Here is a 22885-nt window from a genome sequence, read left to right as displayed (position 1 = left end):
TTTTCCTTAAAATATTTATTAAGATGGAAACTGATCTATAAATCATTTTGATCTGTTAATGGCATTTTTTTCTCAACTATGATTGATACCTGGAATTTAAGATACTACAAGATGGGGAGCAGAATAAGTCTGGGATTTCTAACTCATATAAGAAATGGGAACTAAATGGATATTCTGAGACCCCTTTTAACTAATTTGAAATTACCAGCAGTTCCCCTGAATTGTTTTGGTTATTAAGCCCAGAATCAGATCTGATTTTCTAAGTCAGGAGCAGATTTTACTCGTGGTTCTTTAGACCTTCTGCATTCAGGAATCTGAAACAGATGGCATAATAGAATGTTATTACTCATAACAAAAATTAATATCATTGTGACTAATAATAATTGCATTTGCTTTACAGTATATACCAATAGGTCTCAGTTCCTTCATATTCTAAAGCTTCCAAGACTGTAACCAGAAGCTGGAGTTACCAACCACTCATCAAAACACACCTCACTATTTTTGCTATTATAATCTGAAAATAGAAGTTGTGAAGTTTTCCATTACACCTGTAAAGTCATGTTTGGAAGATGACCTAGATACAGAAATGAGAAATCATAAATTTTTAAAACAGTTTTTTTGAAGAATAATTTTATGATTCTTAATTACTGACACTTTTAAATGCTTTGCATGTTGAAAATGTACCTGTTCCTACCTTAAAGGTGTCATTTTAAACATTTAAATTTAGGATGTATGTCTTATTAGTTTATCATGTTTTCTTACTGTGAGACCAAACAAACACCAGAAGGGACTTTTATGGTAAAGAAGATGTATTCTTTCACATAGAAGGCCCAAAGTAGGGAGATTCTAGGACTGGTTATTACTTACTTCTATCTTTCTTCTCTGCCATCTTTAGTGTTCAGACTTGCCCTGTTAGTCTTGATTCACTTCAGTATGTCAAGCTGGCTGTCATCATTCTAGTTATCACTTGCACAACATCTTCGTGTCCTTTTATTTTTACTAATTATAAAGGTTTGTCAGAAGCAGCCCCCAGCAGACTTCCTCTAACTCATTGACAATGTTCATTCCTAAATAATAACTGGCAAAGAGAATTGAATTAACATGATTGGCTTACACTAATTCTGACACTACTTTATATGTATCCTAGGATTAAGTGAATGAGTAAATATATTGTTGATAAGGAGGCTTTTCCTCAGTGGTGAAATTGTTTTTGAGTGGTTTGAGATTAAAAATTATGAAATACACTTATTCTATTGTTTTCATCTTCACCTTTGCTTATAGCCCAGCTAGTGATGGTGGCTACAAGCATTGTTAATCAGAAGATGAGTATGTACTATCAGTGACTTGGTATGCTGATTTAACACATACTACACTAAATAGCTAATTACTGTTTGTTGGAGTTATTCTACAAGTCTCCTCTTTTATATATAATAATACTGTATAGGAATTCTTGTTCCCTTTTACCATTATAATACCCAAAGTATAATATTTTGGAGTTGATCAGTAGTTAGACAGTGAGCTCTTTATATTGTACCTTGGTTCAGTGTTGGAAGTAAATGACCTTATAAATCCTAGATTGACAACCATTGATTAGAATGACATCCTTTAGAATCAAAATGTTGGTCAGTTTTTAGAAACATTGTGTTTGCTATTTGATTTTATATTTTAAACTACATTCACTAAATGTTTTTGAAGGAATTTAGTTTTATTAAAAATGGATCCTTCTTGTAGACCTAGTAATTTTATTTTCTAAAATGTTACTATTTTAAATGATAGATTTATAGCTGTAGAATAGTATTTCCTCTTAGCTAGAATCAGAATCATTTTCCTGCAGATTGAATGATTAGGCATAGTTAGAAATGATCTAGGGCCTTCCTGGTGATCCAGTGGTTAAGAATCCGCCTTCCAATGTGGGGGACGCAGGTTCGATCCCTGGTCAGGGAACTAAGGTCCCACATGCCGCGGGGCAACTAAGCTCGCGCACCACAGCTACTAAGCCCACACACCACAACTAGAGAGCCCACGTGCCACAACTACGACCTGATGCAGCCAAAAACAATAAAAATAAATAAAAAATTTTTTTTAAAAGATCTAGATTTGGGCTTCCCTCGTGGCGCAGTGGTTGAGAGTCCGCCTGCCGATGCAGGGGACACGGGTTCGTGCCCCTGTCCGGGAAGATCCCACATGCTGCGGAGCGGCTGGGCCCGTGAGCCATGGCCGCTGAGCCTGCGCGTCCGGAGCCTGTGCTCCGCAACGGGAGAGGCCACAACAGTGAGAGGCCCGCGTACCGCAAAAAGATCTAGATTTGCTTATAACAAATGTACTTTTTTTTAACTGAGACTTTTTATACAAAATGTATTTCTCCATACCTCTAACCAAACAACCACATGAAAAACCTTTAATTCGTAAATGACTGTTGAATATTACTTTATCAAAAATCACCTAAAACGTTTCTGAATCTTAAAGAGTAGAAACACAGCTGGTTGTTCAGTAGGTGATAATAATGGTTTACTTCACTGTATAGTTCTCAGTCATTTGATCCTCTTAGCAACCTTTTAATATATATTGTAATTACTCTGTACCTGCCTACCTTAGGTAGCTTGGGGTTACACATTTTGGAAGCATGGGTAAGTAACTAAATCCCCTGAGTAATCAGAGAATTAAAGGGATGCTTCATTTTGTAGAAGGATAGGTCATTGCATTGTGGGACCAAGAACTCAGATTTGCCTGTATGACCATAACTCTCCTTTCCAAGTATATTTTATGATAGACAGTCAGGGTACAGTAACAGGATGTCTGGTCTCCATATTGTTGGAACAGCTTTATTTGTGAGGTATCTCAGTCCTAGGGATTCCCACCTGGAAGAAGCAATTAGAAAAGAAATCAGTAACTGTACTATATTTGTCTATCACTTAATTGCTTCAGACTTGTGTTTTGATGATAGTTGTCTCTGCACATGACTAATGCTCCTCTTTTACACAGATTCATTTACAAAATTACACATGTATCAATAGAAATGTTGACTGTTGAATACTCCCAAAATAGGATCAGTGAAAACCTAGTGCTGCTTCTGAATTAAATACATTTTCTAGAAGTATTAGAAAATTTTTTTATTATTAGCTTCAGCTATCTATTACTTCCAAAATTTCATATATATATACATATGCTACCAGAACAATATTTGTTGTATAGCAGGAGGCCATTCTTAGATGTATTGGCTTTTCATTCAATATCAAATATTCAATCAGTATATAAGAAGTACCCTCGTATTGGTATCTGACATTTTGACTTAGTTGTTTTGCTCGTCTGTTTTGTTGCCAGTGATATTACATTCTACGTTTCAGCAATTTTGACACAGTCATTTGGACATCTCCTTTTTCTGGCAGACTGGTTTGTCTCCTTTATTTGATTTGATATTTCAGACCCTTGAGAGGGCTGGGAGAAGATATTTGAACCACGGTATTATCCTATATTTTCAGATTCCAGATGACACAGAGAATCCTGATTCAATTTCTAATGGGTTTTCATAGAATTAAAATACATGCATACTTTATATATGTGATTGTTTGAAGTATAATGATGGAGAGGTAAAATATGGCACAACCTTGGAAGGTAACCAGGTAGTTTACTAGAAGAAAATTTTAGGTGTCTTTCTTTTTTCCTGACTAAAATCAAAATGGTAAATACTTAAATAGAACTTACTGTGTGCCAGTACTGTTCTGTATGCTGTATATTCATTAGTACTTAGTCCTTGCAAATGTCTCATGAAGTAGATACTACTAATGTATCCACATTTTTTGAGGCACAGAGAGTTTAGGTTACTTGCACCAGCTCACACAGCTGGTACGTGACAGCTGAGATTCAAACCTAGGCTTCAGGATGTAGGGTTTGTGTACTTCTACTTCACAGTAAACCCTGGCTTAAAAGTAATACCAGGTAAAAGTTTAAGCAACACAAAAATTAGTAAAATAGAAAGTACAAATCCCTCATAATTGGAATAGGAATGATGTGAGTGGAGTTACCTATTTACATTATTGAATGTAGATAAAATAATTAAAAAAACAGTAAGTGTACATTTTAATAGCAATTTTGACAATGTTGAGTCAGTGGTGGCATCAGAATTTACTCCTTCATCTGTGTTCCAGCATTGTATAATGAATACCTGGTGCTTAGGAAGATACTTCTGTAGAACATACAAATACTGCAGAGCAAATTCTAGTATAATTTGAACTCTGATTAACAAGATATTCAAACCTCACCTTCTAAATTGTTTGTTTTGATATAACGAATTCATAATATGTAAGTGGTGAGATCATGCTTTGGAGTTCTTAATGACAGAATAGTCTTGTTAGAGTATTTTTCCATTAAAAAAAATGACTTATTTCTTGACTTTTAGAGATGCACAGAGACTAGAAGAATTCTTCACCAGAAATCAACAGCTGAGAGAGCAACAGAAAGTTCTTCATGAAACCATTAAAGTTTTAGAAGATCGGTGAGTCTGGTTCTTGGGTCTTCTTGTGTAAGAGGTGATTTCCCTCTTAATAGAGAGTATACATTGGTTTTCATTTGTAATCAGTTCTGAGACTTAAAGTGATCTTTTTTCCAACTCTATGTCAACTTTGGATAAATATTTTATGAAATTAAAACAAACTTACAGGTTTGCTTTTTCATTAATTACAGCAATCACATCAATTTACCCTTTAAATGACGTTTCTTTATCTGGTATTTGTTGTAGGACAAGCTCAAGAGTAGCAGTGTTCTAATGCATTTGATGCTTTCATTCCATTTTTACTTCTAAATAGGTGGAAACTGCTTCACAATTCTCTTCCTGTCTTCTTTTTTTTTAGTTTATTTATTTTATTTGTTTATCTTGGGCTGTGTTGGGTCTTTTTTGCTGCGCGCAGACTTTGTTTAGTTGTGGCAAGCAGGTGCTACTGTTAGTTGTGGTGCACAGGCTTCTCGTTGCAGTGGCTTCTCTTGTGGCAGAGCATGGGCTCTAGGCATGCGGGCTTCAGTAGTTGCAGCACGCGGACTCAGTATTCGTGGCTCACAGGCTCTAGAGCGCAGGCTTAGCTGCTCTGCGGCATGTGGGATCCTCCCAGACCAGGGCTCGAACCCGCATCCCCTGCATTGGCAGGCGGATTCTTAACCACTACACCACTAGGGAAGCCCTATTCCTGTCTTATTTTCTTACTCCTGCCACTCTCTTTTCTTCCTTGCATATTTCTCCACTTTCAAGCATTCTAGGGATTCTTTTTACTGAGTATTCCCAAGATAATGCCTATTACTTCACCTCATGTACAGACTTTTTTCTTTCCCACTCCTTTGAGGTTAACACTCTACATTAGAAAAGGCTTTCAGATTTTGCTGTTTTCCCTTGTCTGAACTGTAAGTGCTATTTAGGAACTTGAACTATTTATAGCAAACTATGTTTCTTGCTTTTTTTATTTATAGTTAATATTTTTCCATTATTTTCATTTTTGTATATGTTACAGGAAGGCTGGTGGTTTGAATTCGCCACTCTGTCTTAGTGGTGGAATAATCTAATATTCTGCATGATGCAAACTAAAGTTGAGTACTCTTCCTTCCATGACTGCTATCTCAGTGGATGCACATTTACTGGAATAGGCAGCCTATTGTGGGAAAAGGCTCCATATGCTTTGGAATCATAGATATGAATCTGAATTCCAACTTCACACTATCTTCTTAATTGAATTCAACAATTAATAGTTGAGTACTTACTATGTTCCAGGTGTTGTTCTAGGGGCTAGGAATACTATCCTTAGTATGTCATGGAGCTGATACTTAATTTTCAAAGATTGGGAGTGGGCCTGCAAATAAGATGATTTCAGATTACAAGAGCTGAAGAAGAAATACAAATGAATTATGTAATTGAGTGACTACAAGCATTGGGAAATGAAGGGCTACTGATGGATGTCAGGGATGACCTTTCTGAGGAGGTGCCATTAGAACTGAGACCTGAGTGATACAAAAAAGAGCCGTCACTTGAAGAACTGAAGATAAGAAGAGGACAAATGCAAAAGCCTATGGTGGAAATAGATTTTGAAATATTTGAGGAGTAGGGCATCCACTGTGATTCTAAATGAGTAAGAGGATGAATGATAGATAATATTGGAAAGGTGGGAAGTAACTAAATTCTGTAGGGACATCAGAAAATTTGGATTTTAATTGCATTGGGAAGCCATTGGAGGGTTTAAGCAGGGGAATGCCAAAGGGATACGAGCAGGTACTGACAGCATCTGTTATATCCAAATGTAGATGTCGAGTAGGTAGTTGCGTATGTGAGTCTGGAACTAACGGGAGAGGTTAGAGCTAGAGAAACAAATTTGAAAATCATCAGCTGTATAGAAACAGCATTTAAAATCTTGGGACTTGATAAGATCTCCTAAGGACATCTTTAAAAGTATAGGAAAAGAATAGAAGAGGGCTCAGGGCTGAATCCTTGGGCATACTAATTAAGGTTTAATGAAGAATAAGGACCAGCCAGCAAAAAAGATTGAGAAAGGAATTAGCAGAGTAGGAGAAAAGCCAAGAACATATGGCGTGACACTAACAATACCTTCTTCACAGGGCTGTTTTGAACGTTAAATGAGGTAATGCAAGTAAAAATACATAATGGAAGCTTAAAAAGACTTACAATATCCCTCCTGTTTGGTGAATATGATTCCAACCTCTAGTGCTCTAGTCTGTACACACAGCCAGACTAGTCCCTCTCTCAAGCTGAGATATCTGGAAACTAGAAAGCCATCTGTCCGTCTCACTCTTCCCTAGTCCAGGGTCAAAGAGGAAATCATCAATTACTCTTCCTTCAGTGTGGTGCAGCATTTCCTTCTATTTTCTCTGGATATGTAGTACAGGATTGAGCAGGAAGGGTGGAGAGCATATCTTTCTCAGCCTTTAACTCTCCAGTGATTGAAGCACTTCCTTCTCTTACTTCACCATATTTTTTCTCTCATCTCTACTGCTCCACTACTTTCTACAAGTGATGAGGTTCTTCCTTCCATATAATAATGGTAGTAATGGCAAGAGATTAGGAACTTTCTTTCTGTTCAGTGATTCCCAAGGATAGAAAATTTTAAGTCTGAGTTCTCTAAGAAAGCAAACATCAAGATGACATTAGATATTCAATAGATTTTGGGAGGAAACACACCTGTAAGGTAAATGAAGAAGGAGCTGGAGGAGACTGGGAGAGCTGTGAGATGTCCATGCATCTAACCCTTTTGAAAAAGAGAGAAAAAGGAAGGTCTTAGACTGCACTGCAGTTTTAAGAAAGCTTTGGCAAGGCCAGTGGGGAGTTCTGGAGCCATGGTATCCCTGCTCTACTCATTCATTGGCTGGCTTCTCACTGTGGGATGCCTGGTATGTTCACCTGTTTGGCGGGTGAAGGATTTCAGAGCACAACAGCTGGAGCCGGTGATTTTACTTCCCACGATAGGAGATACGTTTTCACGGTTGCCACACTCAAAGACTGATTGTGTTTATTTCCAGCATTCTTTCTGTTCAGTTGATCATTAGCAAGTTGTTCAGGACTCAGTACACTGAAAAAAAATCACAAGGTAAGGTTTTCATCATGTTTTACACGAATTGGCTTAATACAGTGCGCTCTCCATTTCATCCCCAAGATACAGTGTTCTTCATCTTAGCTCTTGAAGACACTCCTTTCTAATATCTTCAGAACATTACTTCACTTTATGATTTAAAGTTTTGGCTGTTCTTTTATTCTTTGCATCTTGTGCTTCTCTTCTTAAGTGAATTTTTCTTCTCCAGGCTCATTCTGAGAAGAAATGTTAGTGGATGTGTGCCCCTACCCTTCCCATTGAAGTATTTTCTAAATTACCATCCTTTGTTCGGTTAATATATTTAATTGTTAAAATTATCATTTTTATTCTGCAGTTTTTAAAAACTAGATTTTCTTTTTACCATCTATTTTCACTAATTTCAGGGGGATGTCACACTTCTGTGCTGTTTCTTACCCTAAATGTTCTCTTGCCTTTCATTCTGTTCACCTTTACATTTTTAGGTAGGTGGGCCTATAATTCATTACATGGTATTAATCTGGGGGTGGGACAAGGAGTGTAGCTCATTTCTTTATTCACATGCTTTTTCTTTCCTTTCTTTAAATCTGAAATTTCCTTCTGGGATTACTTTAAGATTTGTCCCTCATTTTTTGAAGCTTCATTTAATGAAACCAAGAACAATGTAGATCTAATCATTTTTTTAATGTAGGATCTGCTAGTTGTGAGGGCTCACATTATACCCATCCTTCCAGCACTTAATCTTCACCTTAACACTGTGCGGTAGATGGTAAATCTGTTTTACAAATGAGGAAACTATGCTGACAAAGAGTTAAGAAACTTTCCCAGGATCACATAGTTAATGGATAATTAGGTTAAATTTGCCCCTCAAACTTCCCAGTTTCTACTGTTTGACGATGCCTTGTCTGTGTGTTGTCTTAATTTTATAACGTTTAAATGAATTACAACTTAACTGATTATCTCAAAGTATTTATGCTTGATATAAAGTTACCAAAACAAGTACTCTGAAATATTAAGTCTTCAACATTGCCTATTATCTAGTCTTGTTTTTGGTTATTTTTCTTTTAAATTGCTACTAACTAAATCCTGCCTTTAAATGTCAAAGTAGGTAACGTTTAGTAAAGTTCTGCCTTACTTAAAATTTTACTTTAATTTTGTCATATGTAAAAATGATAATCCTAGAGCAAGCTTTAAATATCTATAAAAATTAATGTTTTGCTGAGACCTTTTAAAAGCAACATACATTTTGTTAAAATTTCTAAATGGTAATTCTGCAACTTGCTGTTTACCCTTCATAATTTGAAGCGTTTCTTATTTCTTATGCTCACATTATGAAAACATCAGATGTTTAGATGAAAGGAATTATTCGGTAAAGATAAATTAGATAATAAAAAGTTCTAATTTAATGTGGCTTGTTTGTGTTTTACTAGTACTGTTATTACATTACTATTTACAGGAACCATTTACAGGTTCCCTCAAGAAACTAAAGTATTTCCTTAATCTAAGGAACAGTCACTGTACTGGATAGAAGGCATTTAAAAAAGAAAAATCTGAACAAAGCAGTTAAACCATAGTTGTCTGATAGATTTTAATATTTTTAAAAGCATTTTTGTCAATATTAGGAAACGCATATTTCAACTGTTGTTAAAAGGGAAAATTGGTACTCATAATTAGAGGATTTGTGGTTCTTTATTTTTGAAATACTGACCAAATGTCTTCTTTTGTCTTGCTAACTCTTCTTACTTATGGATTTGAATTTAAATGTATTCTTCAGGAGACCTTCCCAGACTTCCTAGACTCGACTTAGTTGTGCTCTGTGGTTTCATAGTACCGTGTATTTCCACTTTAATGTTGTGAATCATACTTTATTGTAATTACTTTTTATTGTCTTTCTTTTTTTAGTACACTGTAAACTCTTTTAAAGAAGTGACATTATCTTGGCCACTGTTGTATTTTAGCACTTACAGTACTCACTGTAGGTGTTTAGTAAAACCCTTTTGAATGAAAATGAGTAAGTTTGAGGAAATCTTTTTAGGGTATAGCAAACAGTTGAGCATACTTGTTTATCTGGTAAGTTTTAACTGAAAACTGAAATCTTTTCTTTCTTCATCTCCGTGAACAGGCTGGAATATAATTCAGAATGCATGATACTTTCAGCCCTTACAAGTAGAATTACTCTTCTTTCCCGTTTACCTGCTTATAGCTACTGAAATTGCATTCTCCTGTGAAATTGAGGCTGTTTTTTCTTTCTCTGACAGCAGCAGTTGAAGATAGGCAAGAGGAAAACAGTAGAATCCTGCTGATGGAATAGGAGCTAGCCTGTTTTCTCACATTCATTTAAATTTAAGCTAGGATCAGTGAACAATCAAGAGTTGACTCTTTTTCACAGGTATTATCAAGAGTGGCAGTTAACTGGAGAAAACTAGATGTAATAAACAAGTTAGGGAATATTGTTTCATTTTATAACTGTTTATACCAGTGGCATTTTTAAACTTGGAAACTAAGGGTTTCAAGAGGTTGTCTAACATGATATCTTATGACATTTTAATATATCAGAGTTGATTTCTTGGAAACAATAAGGTGTTCAGTTTTCAGTGACAAAATGGTAGGGTGACATTTGAATTCTTGATTAGGATTGATTAATGCCATTTAACTCCTTCAGTGTTTTTCATTGACCTTTCAGTGTCAGTATTCTTTTTGGCCTCTCTAGCTTAGTAGTTCTGTGTATAAATTATTTACCACAATCAGGTCAACTATTTGAATGTTTATTGCATGAATCTCAAGCTATTAATTTGAATAGATCTTAAAAGAGAAATATAAAAGTGAAATGTGAAGTATTTTAAACCAATAGTTAAAATTGAGTTTCTTTTTATAACAGTTTAACAATGTCTTGGTTTTGGAATAGTTTAGAGAGAACTTTATTCTTATTTCCTTTGGAATTTTAAAGGCATAAATAGACTTTACTATTAGCTTTGGAAATGCTTGAAAGTCTGAAAACATTAAGTGTTACAGCAGAAAGATAAGAAGGTGTACGTCCTTAGTACCTCAGTTTTCAAAAAAATTTTATGTGAAGTTTACTAGAATATATTTCTATTAAATTAAAATGCTATGACGCGGCTTCCCTGGTGGCACAGTGGTTGAGAGTCCGCCTGCCGATGCAGGGGACACGGGTTCGTGCCCCGGTCCGGGAGGATCCCACATGCTGTGGAGTGGCTGGGCCCGTGAGCCATGGTCGCTGAGCCTGCACGTCTGGAGCCTGTGCTCCGCAACGGGAGAGGCCACAACAGTGAGAGGCCCATGTACCGCAAAAAAAAAAAAAAAAAAGCTATGACAAAAAAGGAGTATAACGTACTATTTAGCTGATTTTACGTTTTTCCTTTTATAATTTTTATTCAAGTAATACATGTACATTATAAAGTTGTATAGTTATCATCAACCAATAGTTTCCTGTTCCACTCTTTCCCACCCATGCCTGTCCCAGGTTTTAGTTCTCCAAAGTTCTAAATGATGTATTTTCACTTCAACACTTGATTTATCAACTTGAGACAATAGTTGTTTACTTCTTGCTATGAAGAGGAATAATTTTTCCCTCCCTCGCCTATTTTTGAAGTTATTTTAGTGCTGTTTTCTTTTTGGACCTTAATACATACATTTATGCAGATATACATATTTACATAAAGATATTTTAGAGAGAGAGGTCTGAACAGTCTCCCTGAACTCAACCTCTGTATCACAGGAGGATACTGATGCTTTCACCCTTACCTGCATCACTCTTCCTCTCTTGCTACCTTCTGCCTTGTGTTAGCTGAACCAATAAATATTGACAAAGTTGATAGTTGCTATGTTCTTTTCTGTTACCAGATTTCAGTCCCTTGTATTTTGTTTACAAGCTGATTGTAGAAGTTGGAAAATAATGAACAATGTTTATTTATTGACTATTCACTGCTGAGCCAGGATTCATTTCCTTCTCTATAGATCCATTGTCATGACCCCTGTGCCACTCAAGGAGAGTGTTTCTAATGTCCAGGTCAAATAGATTCTTTTCTACTCTGTCCCAAATCAGTTGCTCAAGTCACCCTTTAACTGTATTATGATAACGACGTACTTGTATAAGTTTGCTTTGTTTTTTTTAGAATTTCTAACTACCTTTTTTCTTATTGAGATTAGAAATGTTTTCCTCATCGTGTCATTAATATTATTTAATGCCTGTTATTCTATTTGATTATAATCTTTTTTGTTCTTTTTCTTGAAGACATACTTCTTGGGGTGAAAATCTTTCTGTACTAATTTGGACCATTTACTTTCTAGGTTGTCCTACAACAGCAATTCTGGAATTTCTCTCACTGGATCCCTACATTAATTCCATTACTTCTTTCAACTCATGTTAGTCAACAGATATTTATGGAGATCCTGTCTTGTTCCAGGCACTATTTTAGACCTTGAAGATATACTAGTATACATGATTGGAAAAATGTGGGCCTGTTTTTCCTTTTTTTTTTTTTTCCCCCTTATAGCTCACCCACAAGTAACTGCTTAAAAATGCACAGGAAGTAAATTTTCAAAGAGTCTTGCATATCTGAGAAAATGTTTTTATTTTACTATTGCATTTAGATGGTATATTGACTGGATATAAAATTCTACCTTGAAAATAGTTTTCCCTCAAAACTTTGAAGACATTTTCTCATTGTCTGTGAGCATCCAAAGCTGTCATTCTAATGTTCATTCCTTTATAGGTAATAGATTGTTTTCCCTTTCTGGAATGTAAGATCTTTTTATCCTAGTTCTGAATTTCATAATTGTGTGTGTGTGTGTGTGTGTTTCCTTCATTGTGCTGTCCAGTCATCCTGTTAACTTGAAGACTAGTATCTCTTAAGATACTATTTTTGTCTATTATTTCCTCTCTCCATTTTTATAGGTTCTTTCTTTCTGGAGCACTTCTTAGTCATAAACTGATCCTTTACAATCTTTTGTCTTGTTTTTGTTACTTGTTTTTTTCCATGTTCTGGAAGATTTCTTCTATTTTACTCTCCAACCCTATTATTGAAGCTATTTTGGTAATCACATGTATAGTATCCAAGAACTTTTTATTGTTTGTTGATCATTTATATGTACGTGTGTGTACGTGTACCCTTTTCTTGTTTTATGTCAACATCACTTCTCATTTTTCCAGGGATACTAGCTCTTTTATGTTACTGGTTTGTTTCATACACTGTTGATCTTTGGTTGTCTGTATTTAGTAGTATATGACTGCAATGAATTTTCTGCATTAGACTACATATGGTATATGTAGACTGCTTTTAATTGTCTATCTGTTTTACCCCAGCCATTCCCAATTCTCCCTCCCCCAGGAGTTTTCCTATGAATAGGAAAGTCAACTGAGGACTCTGTATATGTTATGGGAGCTTTACTTTTCAATAAGAAAATGAGGAGCTATCCTTTGACCTGGGTAGGATTTTAGACTGGGCACCCACTCAGCTACAGCCCTATTATTATAATTTCCCTTGTGATTTCTTCTTTAACTCATTGCTTATTTGGAAGTGCATTGTTTTTAAGATTCACATATTTGTGAATTTTCCTTCTTTTTTGATTTTTAATTTAATTCCATTGTGGTGAGAGAACATACTTTGTCTGATTTCAGTGCTTTTAAACTTATTGAGACTTGTTTTGTGACGTAGAAAATAGTTGGTCCTAGAGAATGTTCCAAGTGTGCTTGAGGAGAATGTGTGTTCTGCAGCTGTTGGCTGGAGTGTTCTGTAGATGTCAGGTAGGTTTAGGTGGTAGTGTGTTCAAGTCTGCTATATCTGCTGATTTTCTGTCTGTCTTGTTCTATCCACTATTGAGAGTGGAAGTCTATAACGGTTATTGACAAATTTATATATTTCTTTCTTCAATTCTGTCAGTTTTTGCTCTGCATATTTGGGGGCTTTCGTGTTAAATGTTAATTGTTATATTTCTAATAAATTGACCCTTTTGTTATAGAATTCACTGTCTCTAGTAACACTTTTACCTTAAAGTCTCTTGCTTGATACTAATTAATTAATAACCAGCTCTCTTTTGGGCTTTGTTTGCATGGCATTTCTTTTTCCATCCTTTTGCTTTCAGCCTATTTGTATCTTCAGATCTAAAGTGTGTCTATTGTAGACAGCATATAGTTAGATCTTATTTTTTTGTCCTGACAGTTTCTGCCTTTTGATTGGAGTGTTCAATCAATTCATGATTAATGTTATTGATGTGGCTGGATTTATGCTAGTCGTTTGGCTTTCTGTATGTCTCAAGTCTTTCTTGTTCCTCTGTTCCTGTTTTTTTGTACCTGCCCCCACCTTGCTCTTTCTATAACTCCTATTATTGATATGATAGACCTTCTAGGATAATCTTCTAGTTTTTTATCTTTTCTCAATTTAATTTATTTAAATTGAAATAGCCACATGTGGATTGTGGCTACTGTTTTGGACAAGAGTTCTAGACTTCTCCCATTGTTAGCCTACAATTCAGCATTCTCAGGTCAGTTTCTATTTGTCCGCCAGCTCCTTGCTTTTTAATTCGTTTGTTTTTCTTTCCCATTCTCCCAGTTCTCATAGTCTTGTGTCTTTAAAAATATACACAGATCTTTACTGTAGTTTAGTGGGATTTGGGGAGGAAGCGACAGTAGATGCAGATGTTCACTTCGTCATCTTTACTTAGATCTTGATTGGCCTAATTCCTGTTCTGGAATGTACTCCAATTAAACCATGTTGCCCAATGCTTTATTCCTTCATTCTAGAAATTTTAGTCCTATTAATGCAACCTATGATCTATAATCTTTATTTTTTACATCCATATCAACACTGTTGATATGAGTTTTACTTTTATATAAAAATCTCTAGGTTCTTTTTGTTTGTTTTAGTTGTATAGTTTTCATGTTTTGTCGCCTTATTTTAAAATTCATGGCATGTACTACCATGCTATGACTTCCATAGACACTCACGTACTTAGTATCTTATTGACTTAGGTCATTGAGTTAAAATGATTATCTTAGATTTTATATTTTCTAAATTCCTAATGTGGGATATGTGTCATTTTTTTCAACCATATTTTTTCCTGGTTATATATATAATGAAATTAGAGAAATTTTGAAAAATATAGCAAAACAGTAAAAAGAAGATCTTCTGTATTACTGGTACCTACAAGATAACTGTATTAACATTTTGAAATACACCTTTCTCTCCATCACCCACCCCTCCTGTGTAATATATGTATTTCCCTTTTCCCTTCAGCACTCACAAATAATTAGTAAAAGCTATTTTGTAATCTTTTTTCTTTTTTTAAAAAATAGTACACTGTGAATTTCTACTAACACTGGAGTCTTTTTTTAATGCTGAAAAGAGCATTGCTTTTTTTTAAACTTTGTATTCTTTGACCTTTAGTATTCATTCAACTAAAACTTGGTTGTTGAACACTCATTATGTGTTATATGCTATGCTAAGCAGATGCAAGCTTGCTTAAGATAAAATTCTGTCCATTGGTATGAGACTGGGTTCATATTTTGGCTCTAATAAATTAAAACAAGGGAGCTTCAATAAATAAGTTCCCTTGAATAGAGTTTAAAATTGGCAGATTTTTACAGAATTGCAGTCTGTAGAAAATGATGTAGCATGATTTCAGCCTGTTTGGGAATATGTTAAAGGTATAATAACTAGTTAATTTTCTCTGTATTTTCCAAGTAAATTCTTTAGTTCTTCATAAAATTTAAAAATCTTGAAATTCAAATATGAATAAGTATCTTTTAGTAGTTGAAAAAATTTTTTAAATTTCAGTTTTATTGAGGTATAATTGACAAATAAAATTATTTTTTTTAAGTATTTATCATGGTGATTTGATAAATGTATATATTGTGAAAGGATTTCCACCATCTGGTTAATTAACATATCCATCACCTCACATATTTTTTTATTTTTTGATGAGAACATTTAAGTTCTACTCTGAAAATGTTTTGTTTTTGTTTTGTAGATTAAGAGCAGGATTATGTGATCGCTGTGCAGTAACTGAAGAACATATGCGGAAGAAACAACAAGAGTTTGAAAATATTCGACAGCAGAATCTTAAACTTATCACAGAGCTTAGTGAGTTTCCTTTCTTCATTTATTAAGTATGTAAAGCATAGTATGCTATTGTTAAAACCTGTTATTAAATTGGTTACAATCAGATGGATTGTTTACATATGTTTTTCTTTATTTAGGCAAAAGTTCAAATGTTGTTTTTTCACTTTTTGTAGATTTAATCTCATGCTTATTTTAGTAAGAAATAGGGTACAGAAAGGTTGTGTAGATACTGTCCTCGTTGGCCTTAAAGTCTCACCAGCTATAAGACAAGAAGCAAATTTTCTTTGGTTATATCCATATTTGCTTCTTTGGTTTTATTTCATATTAATTCAACTATTGATATTTAGTAAATTTAAACACAAAGCAGACAATTTAGTGTTCTACAAAGGTGTATTTTTTTTTTATTTTCACAATTTTTTTGGACACACTATTACAAGTGTACCATTTTTAGTTTAGTCTACTTACCATTTTATGTAGGACTTTCTTATATTTATCTTCTTTTCCAAACTAATTTGATATTTTGACTTTTTTTTTCTATTAATTATATTGCTGTCCTCTGGTTACTCAAGCAAGAATATATGAATGTATGCTGATAGTTTTAAAAAAAGATAGAAGGAACATAGTTTTATTCTGCTCCCAGAGGTAACTACTATTAAGTATATAATAAATATCTTTACAGGTCCAGATTTATCTATCTTTCTGTTTGTCTCTTTCCCTCATTTTACCCCCTCCTCTATCTTCTCTTTTAAATTTTTAATGGGATCATATCATACTTCTTGTTCTGACATATGTTATTTTATTTTAGACTATGTATTAGAAGTCTTTACATGTTTATATGTTTGTTTATATATTTAGACCCATAGATTCTGTGGTGTGTATGAATGAATGCATGCATGAGTTTATTTAGGAATATAAGATTATCAGTGAGTAGAAAACTATTACATTTCAATAGATATAGTTGAGATCCACAATTATATTACCATTAGTACTTGAAATAATCTGCAGTAATGTCTACATGTCTAATAGATTTCTAGCAACTTTAACTGTCTGAAAAATAGCCCAAAACTCAACAAGCAAAAACCCTAGGTATTGAGGAATAAGACAGCATTCTTTTTAATGGCTGCATTGTGTAGATGCCATTTATTTACCCATTCTCATATTGATGAACAAGTCAATTTTTTGTTTGAGTGTTTGAGAATTTCAGTTTCCCTACATTCTCTTCAGTTTTGTGCAAAAATGTATTAACTGACAATATCCAGTTCAGTGGGTAAAGAATGATATACCTTTTTAATATTAGCATTCTCTTTATTACTATTCAGGTCAATTATCTTTTTACTTGATCTTCAGTTTGCATTTCTTCTTGGGTGAATGGTTTGAATATCCTTTGTCTAATTTTCAGATAGATAAAATACTTCATGAGTTCATGTTGAAAATTCAAATTCAAGACTATAGAGCTTTTGCTAACCTCTTCTAATAATATCTGTATCCCCTTTCTTCCACACTGAGAATCATTGTTCTCAAGGACACAGGGATGATAGAATTAAAATATCCCCTAACTACTCATTTTTTAATCTCATATTATAGCACAATAGTCTTAGAATAATACCACTAATAATACCCCCAATGTGATTACTGAAAAGTTCAGGAAAACTAATTTTACATTAGAATGAGCAACAGGAAAATCATTGAGGTCAAATCCCAAACAAAGTTATTTTATGAATGAAAATACTAAGGGCTTCATGTTTATGAATTCTTGTTGTTTCTATATTGTTGCTACTTCCCGCCCCTCCCCCACTGGCCTGCCTCTCTTTTTTGTTCTTACTTTTTCCAGGTTTTGCATTTTGAGGATATTTATCTTGTTATTTCATCTTTATTTTATCCTTTACTTTGTTTTTAAACTATTTTTTTGATCAACCTTGAAATTTGACCATGCTTTCCTAAAATATAAAGATACTCTCTTCTGAATAGTACAAGGACTTTAAAACACTTTTCACTCTTATCATCTCCTCCATTTACATACTGTTTATGGCCTGTATTTTTTTTTCAGCACTGCAAGTTAGAAACTTTTTAAAAAATTACCTTATTCAGACAGTTTTTAAAAGACTTAACTACATGTGCAGCAGTTTCTTTGCTTATTATTGCTTTTTACATCTCACTTTTCTTCTGCTATTATTACCCTTTCTGATCTTTCTTTTTTTTGGCCATGCCACACTGCACAGCATGCGGAGTCTTAGTTCCCCCAAGTAGGGATCAGGCCTGCGCCCCCTGCAGTGGAAGTGCAGAGTCATAACCACTGGACCACCAGGGAAGTCCTGAGATTCATTCTTGAAAAGTTCCTTTAGAGGATATTTGTTGGTTCTAAACCCTCAGTTTTTATCCTCAATGTTTTTATTTCACTGTTATTTTTATAAGGCTATTTTACAGGATAACAATTATTTTTCTCTGGCTACTATTAAGATTTTTTCCTTAGTTTTTGGTATTCTGTAGTTTTAGTGCAATTTCAAGTAGGTTTTTAAGAAAAAAGTCTGTTTAGTATACATTACAAAATCTATTTAATCACTTCTTTAATCATATCTGTAAAACTGTCGGCTACTAGCTCTTCAAATATTGTGTCTTCTCCATTCTCCTTATTTGGGGGTTATGATGAGACCTTGTCATTCGATCCTTTGGTCTCTTAACATCTCTTTCCTATTTTTCATCCCCTCATTTCACTCTGCTGCGTTCTGGGTAATTTCTTCAGCTTTCTTGCTTATTATACTAAGTTCTTCAGCTCTGTTAAACTGAGTTATTTTATTTCAGTAACCAAATTTTTCATTTTTAAAAATTCTGTTTGGTTCTTTTTCAAATCTGTGTAGTCTTTTTTTTAATGAAATTTCTTAAAAATATAGAAAAGTAAGGAGAATAGTAAGGAACCCTCATACACCTATCACATAGATTTAACAGTTGTTCATATTTTGCTGTATTTTCTTCATTTCTTTTTGAACTGAAATATTTTAATGTCAATTACATACATCAGGAGATTTTTCCCCTAAATACTTGGATAATTTATACCTAACCACAATACCACTACCTTGCCTACCAAAGATTACCCATAATTTTCTCTAATATTGTTTAAGAGCTGGTCCATATTCATATTTCTACAGCTGTCCCTCTGTTTGCAACAGTTTTGTTCAAACCTGCCAATCACACATCACACATTGCATTTGTCTTTTAATCTGGAATAAGCTCCCTTCCTAATTTTTTCTTTTATGACATTGACTTCTTGAAGAAGTAGGGCTGTTTTCCTAAAATTATGCCACCTTCTGGATTTTTCTCATCATTTTCTTTATCTTGTTTCTTTATTTCCTATAAAATAGAAATTGTATCTGAAGGCTTGATTAGGTCCAGATTAAACATTTTTGACAGCAGTACTTTATAGGTAAAATTGTCTACTTTATATTGTATCATATTAGGATATAGATATTGTCAGGTTATTCCACTCTCTGGGATTGGTGGCCACATTTCTCTATTATAGAGTTATATTTTCCCCCGAGTACCACCAAGTAGTCTAAATTGGGAGGATGAATGTGTGATACTTTGAAATCTTGCAAAAATACAATTCTCCCTCAATCTTTCTTTAATGGTTTTAATATCCATTTGTGATTCTGGCCTGAATCAATTATTTAATTACAGACTATAAAATGATAATTTTCCATTTCTGTTATTCTTATTCTTTATCAGCTGGCATTCTTCTGTAAACAAGAATTCCCCCTCATCAGTTTGGGGCTATTGGTTACCGTGGGATGTAGTTCCTGCTTGAAAGGCATGATACATCTTAATGTTTTCCCTTTAATTGCCAGTTTTCAGAGTAATATCTTGTATAATAGTTACCTAAATGGTGACAAATAAGGTTTTTTTTTTAACATCTTTATTGGAGTATAATTGCTTTACAATGGTGTGTTTCTGCTTTATAACAAAGTGAATCAGCTATACATATACATATATCCCCATATCCCCTCCCTCTTGAGTCTCCCTCCCACGCTCCCTATCCCACCCCTCTAGGTGGTCACAAAGCACTGAGCTGATCTCCCTGTGCTATGCAGCTACTTCCCACTAGCTATCTATTTTATATTTGGTGGTGTATATAAGTCCATGCCACTCTCTCACTACGTCCCAGCTTACCCTTCCCTCTCCCCATGTCCTCAAGTCCATTCTCTACATCTGCATATTTATTCCTGTCCTGCCCCTAGGTTCTTCAGAACCTTTTTTTTTTAGATTCCATATATATGTTAGCATACGGTATTTATTTTTCTCTTTCTGACTTACTTCACTCTGTGTGACAGTCTCTAGGACAAATGAGGTTTTGTGTGTTGTATATGTTATGTTTCATTTTGCTTTTGACATGAATGGAGCGTTCTCTTTTTTGAGCATAATAGACGTGTAATTTTATATATTCAGTGTGTGTCATTCAGTTATGTTCATTATTTTTATTGATGCTCAAATTATCTCAATCTTGTCTGTCTACTCATTTTTGGTAATCACTTTTATCATGTTAGTTTTGAGCCTTCCATCTTTTAAATCTTTAAACATTTCATTATCATATAATTCTGTTATCTGAAATACTTGGGAACCTATATATGAGTTATTTTCTACTGACTCTAGTGGTAAGTGAATTCAGATCACTTTGGCTCCATTCCAGGAGTTCAGGCTTAAAACTGGAAATCTCAAGTTCAGTCCCTCCACCAGTGCTGATACCAGTATCCGCTTGCTTACACTGCTTGGGTTTTAGCTCACAATTTGTTTTGTTTTTGTTGTTGATTGTGGTGGTGGAATGGGAGGCTCTTGGATTTCTCTTCCTGTGTCCAGCTCAGTTGTCCTCTTGAATCCTTTCCTGATTTTTTCAACAGCTCAACCTAACCTTTTTCTCCTTGGAATTTCATTTTTTTCTCCTTGGAATTTCATTTAGTGTTTTATCTGTACCTCTCTAATGCCCTTGTCACTTTCAATTTTAAAAAATATGTTTATATAATATCTTGTCTCTCATTAGACTACACTTTCCTCTAGGTCACTGTCATATCTTCAGGTTTTTGTTTTGTTTTGTTTTTTTCCAGATCCTCCACAGGAGGTAGTTTAGTAACCCTCACGTATTGATATATAGTCAACAAATTTTTATTTACTCAGTGTAAGAAAATATGTTTGGATTTGTAAACCACTAAATTATTAACAGATTTTTGGAGTATGATTAACTTTCTTTCTGAGAGGTTAATTGTACTTACTCTGACTTGATTTCTTTGATATATTTCTCCTCGTAAAACACATGCTTAACCAGTGACATAATATCAAGGATTGATAATTTTGTGCTGGCAGCAGTAGAAATTATAGCCCCAAACTGAGTTTCTGCTTTATAAATAAGGATGGATAGGAAAATTTCGTCAAGGTAGATTCGAACAAGGAGATACTACTTCAATGGTATATTTAAGTTACTGATACCATAATTATTAATGAAACATAGAGTATGACTAAGGAAGAAAATTTACTTAAGTGTGCTTATGTTATAAAAATTACACTGATATTCAGTGTTATATTTTATGATCAGATTTATTTCAAGATAAGTGGTGTTTGAAATTAGTAGGACTGAGTAACCAGATGGAATGCTTTCTTGTGCTCAGTATGAATAATTAAACTATACTCCCCAGTACATGAGGTACTCTTTCTTTTTTGCCCACAAGCACTACATAGAATTATCAGTTAATCATTTACGTGGAACTTGCACAACATGAGATGTAATAATCACTACCTAGTAACAAATTAGTTTTGAACAGTAGCATTAACCCTAACATCATGACTTAGAATTTGAAATCCTAATTCTCCATGATTGTTGCAGCTGTTGAAAGAACCTGACATACATCTTATTATAGCTATAATTTGTGCTTTCTTTTCACATTATATTTAAGTGAATGAAAAGAATACTCTACAGGAAGAAAACAAAAAGCTTTCTGAACAGCTGCAGCAGAAAATTGAGTAAGTATTTTTTCTTAATTGTGGCAGAAAATTGAATATTTTCCCCTAGCTTCTCTTTCTTCATTTTACTTAGCTTTTTGCAAACTGTAAAGATATATTAATAGTTAAAGGTTTCATTTTTAAAAGTTATAAAGTATTCTGCAAATGAAAATATAAAGAAAATCACTATATTTTTGTTCTGGGAGTATATATGAAGGGTGTGTATGCATCTCTTAGCTTAGTGTGTGAATATATAAAAATCAAAACATTTTAATTTAAAGCACTTTAATTTTTATAACTTTATTATAAATAACAAATCATTCAAATAAATGATTTGAAGTACTTATATTTTAAATATTTGAGTTTTGTTACCACCTTTCTAGCCCTGTCCCAGAAACTTTATAAAAGCAATCTGAATAATTATTTCCTCTTATACACTTCGCAGGCCTGGAGAACTTCCTCCTTTCCCTCTCCCCCAATTTCTCATAATAAAAATAATAACTTTCATCTTATGTTCCAGTTACTCTTCTTTGTGTTTTATGTTTATTATTTCTAATCCTCACTGTGACTCTTCAAGGTAGTTTTATTAACTCTACTTTATAGATGAGGAATCCACATCTTAAAAAAGTCAAGTAACTTGCCATGGTCTCACAACTAGTAGATAATGAGACATCACTCAGAACCCCATCTTCTGACTTAAAAGCCTCTGTTCTTTCCATTATTTGACAGCGTCTCAAAAAAAGAATCTTTTTCTGGGTCTAGTCTGACTGATGCCAAGCAGAGTTATGGCCAGTTCTTAGTTCCCATTTATGTAAAGCTTATATAATATTTTTTAAAAGTTAGGATTCAGGATAATGTTAATGGTTTATAGGGTTTTAAAGAGTCTGTTGTATCTGAGTGGACATCTACAAAAACTTTGCTAAACTATGTAGACGTAACATTATTTTGGCTTACAAGTACTTAACTCTCATGTATAAACACATATCACAAGTGGAATTAACATCTTTATCATATCAGTATATTTTTAAGTAGTGGATGTCCAATAGGATTTTGATATTTCTCCCATGTTATCATGAATATTGGCCCAATATTCAGCCCACTGAATATTGGTAGTCAGAGAGAATTTTGAGAGGGGATAATAGATGAGGAAAGAAGGCTATCAGGCCAGACTGAGGTTATCAAACATTTGTGTATGAAAATGTCAACCCTTTCTCATTTTACTCATGCTGCATATTGAAGTGAAACTAGAAAACAAATTCACAGTCTTTTCTA

General features: G+C 34.0%; 1 protein-coding gene across 9 annotated transcripts in view; it reads left to right on the top strand.

Moving 5' to 3' along the window:
- The window catches only part of RBBP8 (RB binding protein 8, endonuclease), a 96559-nt gene that overhangs the window by 29920 nt on the left and 43754 nt on the right, over positions 1 to 22885 (top strand). For all 9 annotated transcript variants that reach the window (XM_060121774.1, XM_060121773.1, XM_060121770.1 and 6 more), the window contains 3 exons: positions 4397 to 4492; positions 15543 to 15655; positions 21568 to 21634. In XM_060121774.1, the coding sequence (XP_059977757.1) occupies positions 4397 to 4492; positions 15543 to 15655; positions 21568 to 21634 (276 nt within the window). The remainder of the gene's footprint in view (positions 1 to 4396; positions 4493 to 15542; positions 15656 to 21567; positions 21635 to 22885) is intronic.

This window comes from Lagenorhynchus albirostris, chromosome 14 (assembly GCF_949774975.1).
Source record: "Lagenorhynchus albirostris chromosome 14, mLagAlb1.1, whole genome shotgun sequence".
In the NCBI taxonomy this organism is placed as follows: Eukaryota; Metazoa; Chordata; class Mammalia; order Artiodactyla; family Delphinidae; genus Lagenorhynchus; species Lagenorhynchus albirostris.
The sequence above is the reverse complement of the archived record's forward strand: the minus strand, read 5'-3'. Positions and strand labels throughout refer to the sequence as shown.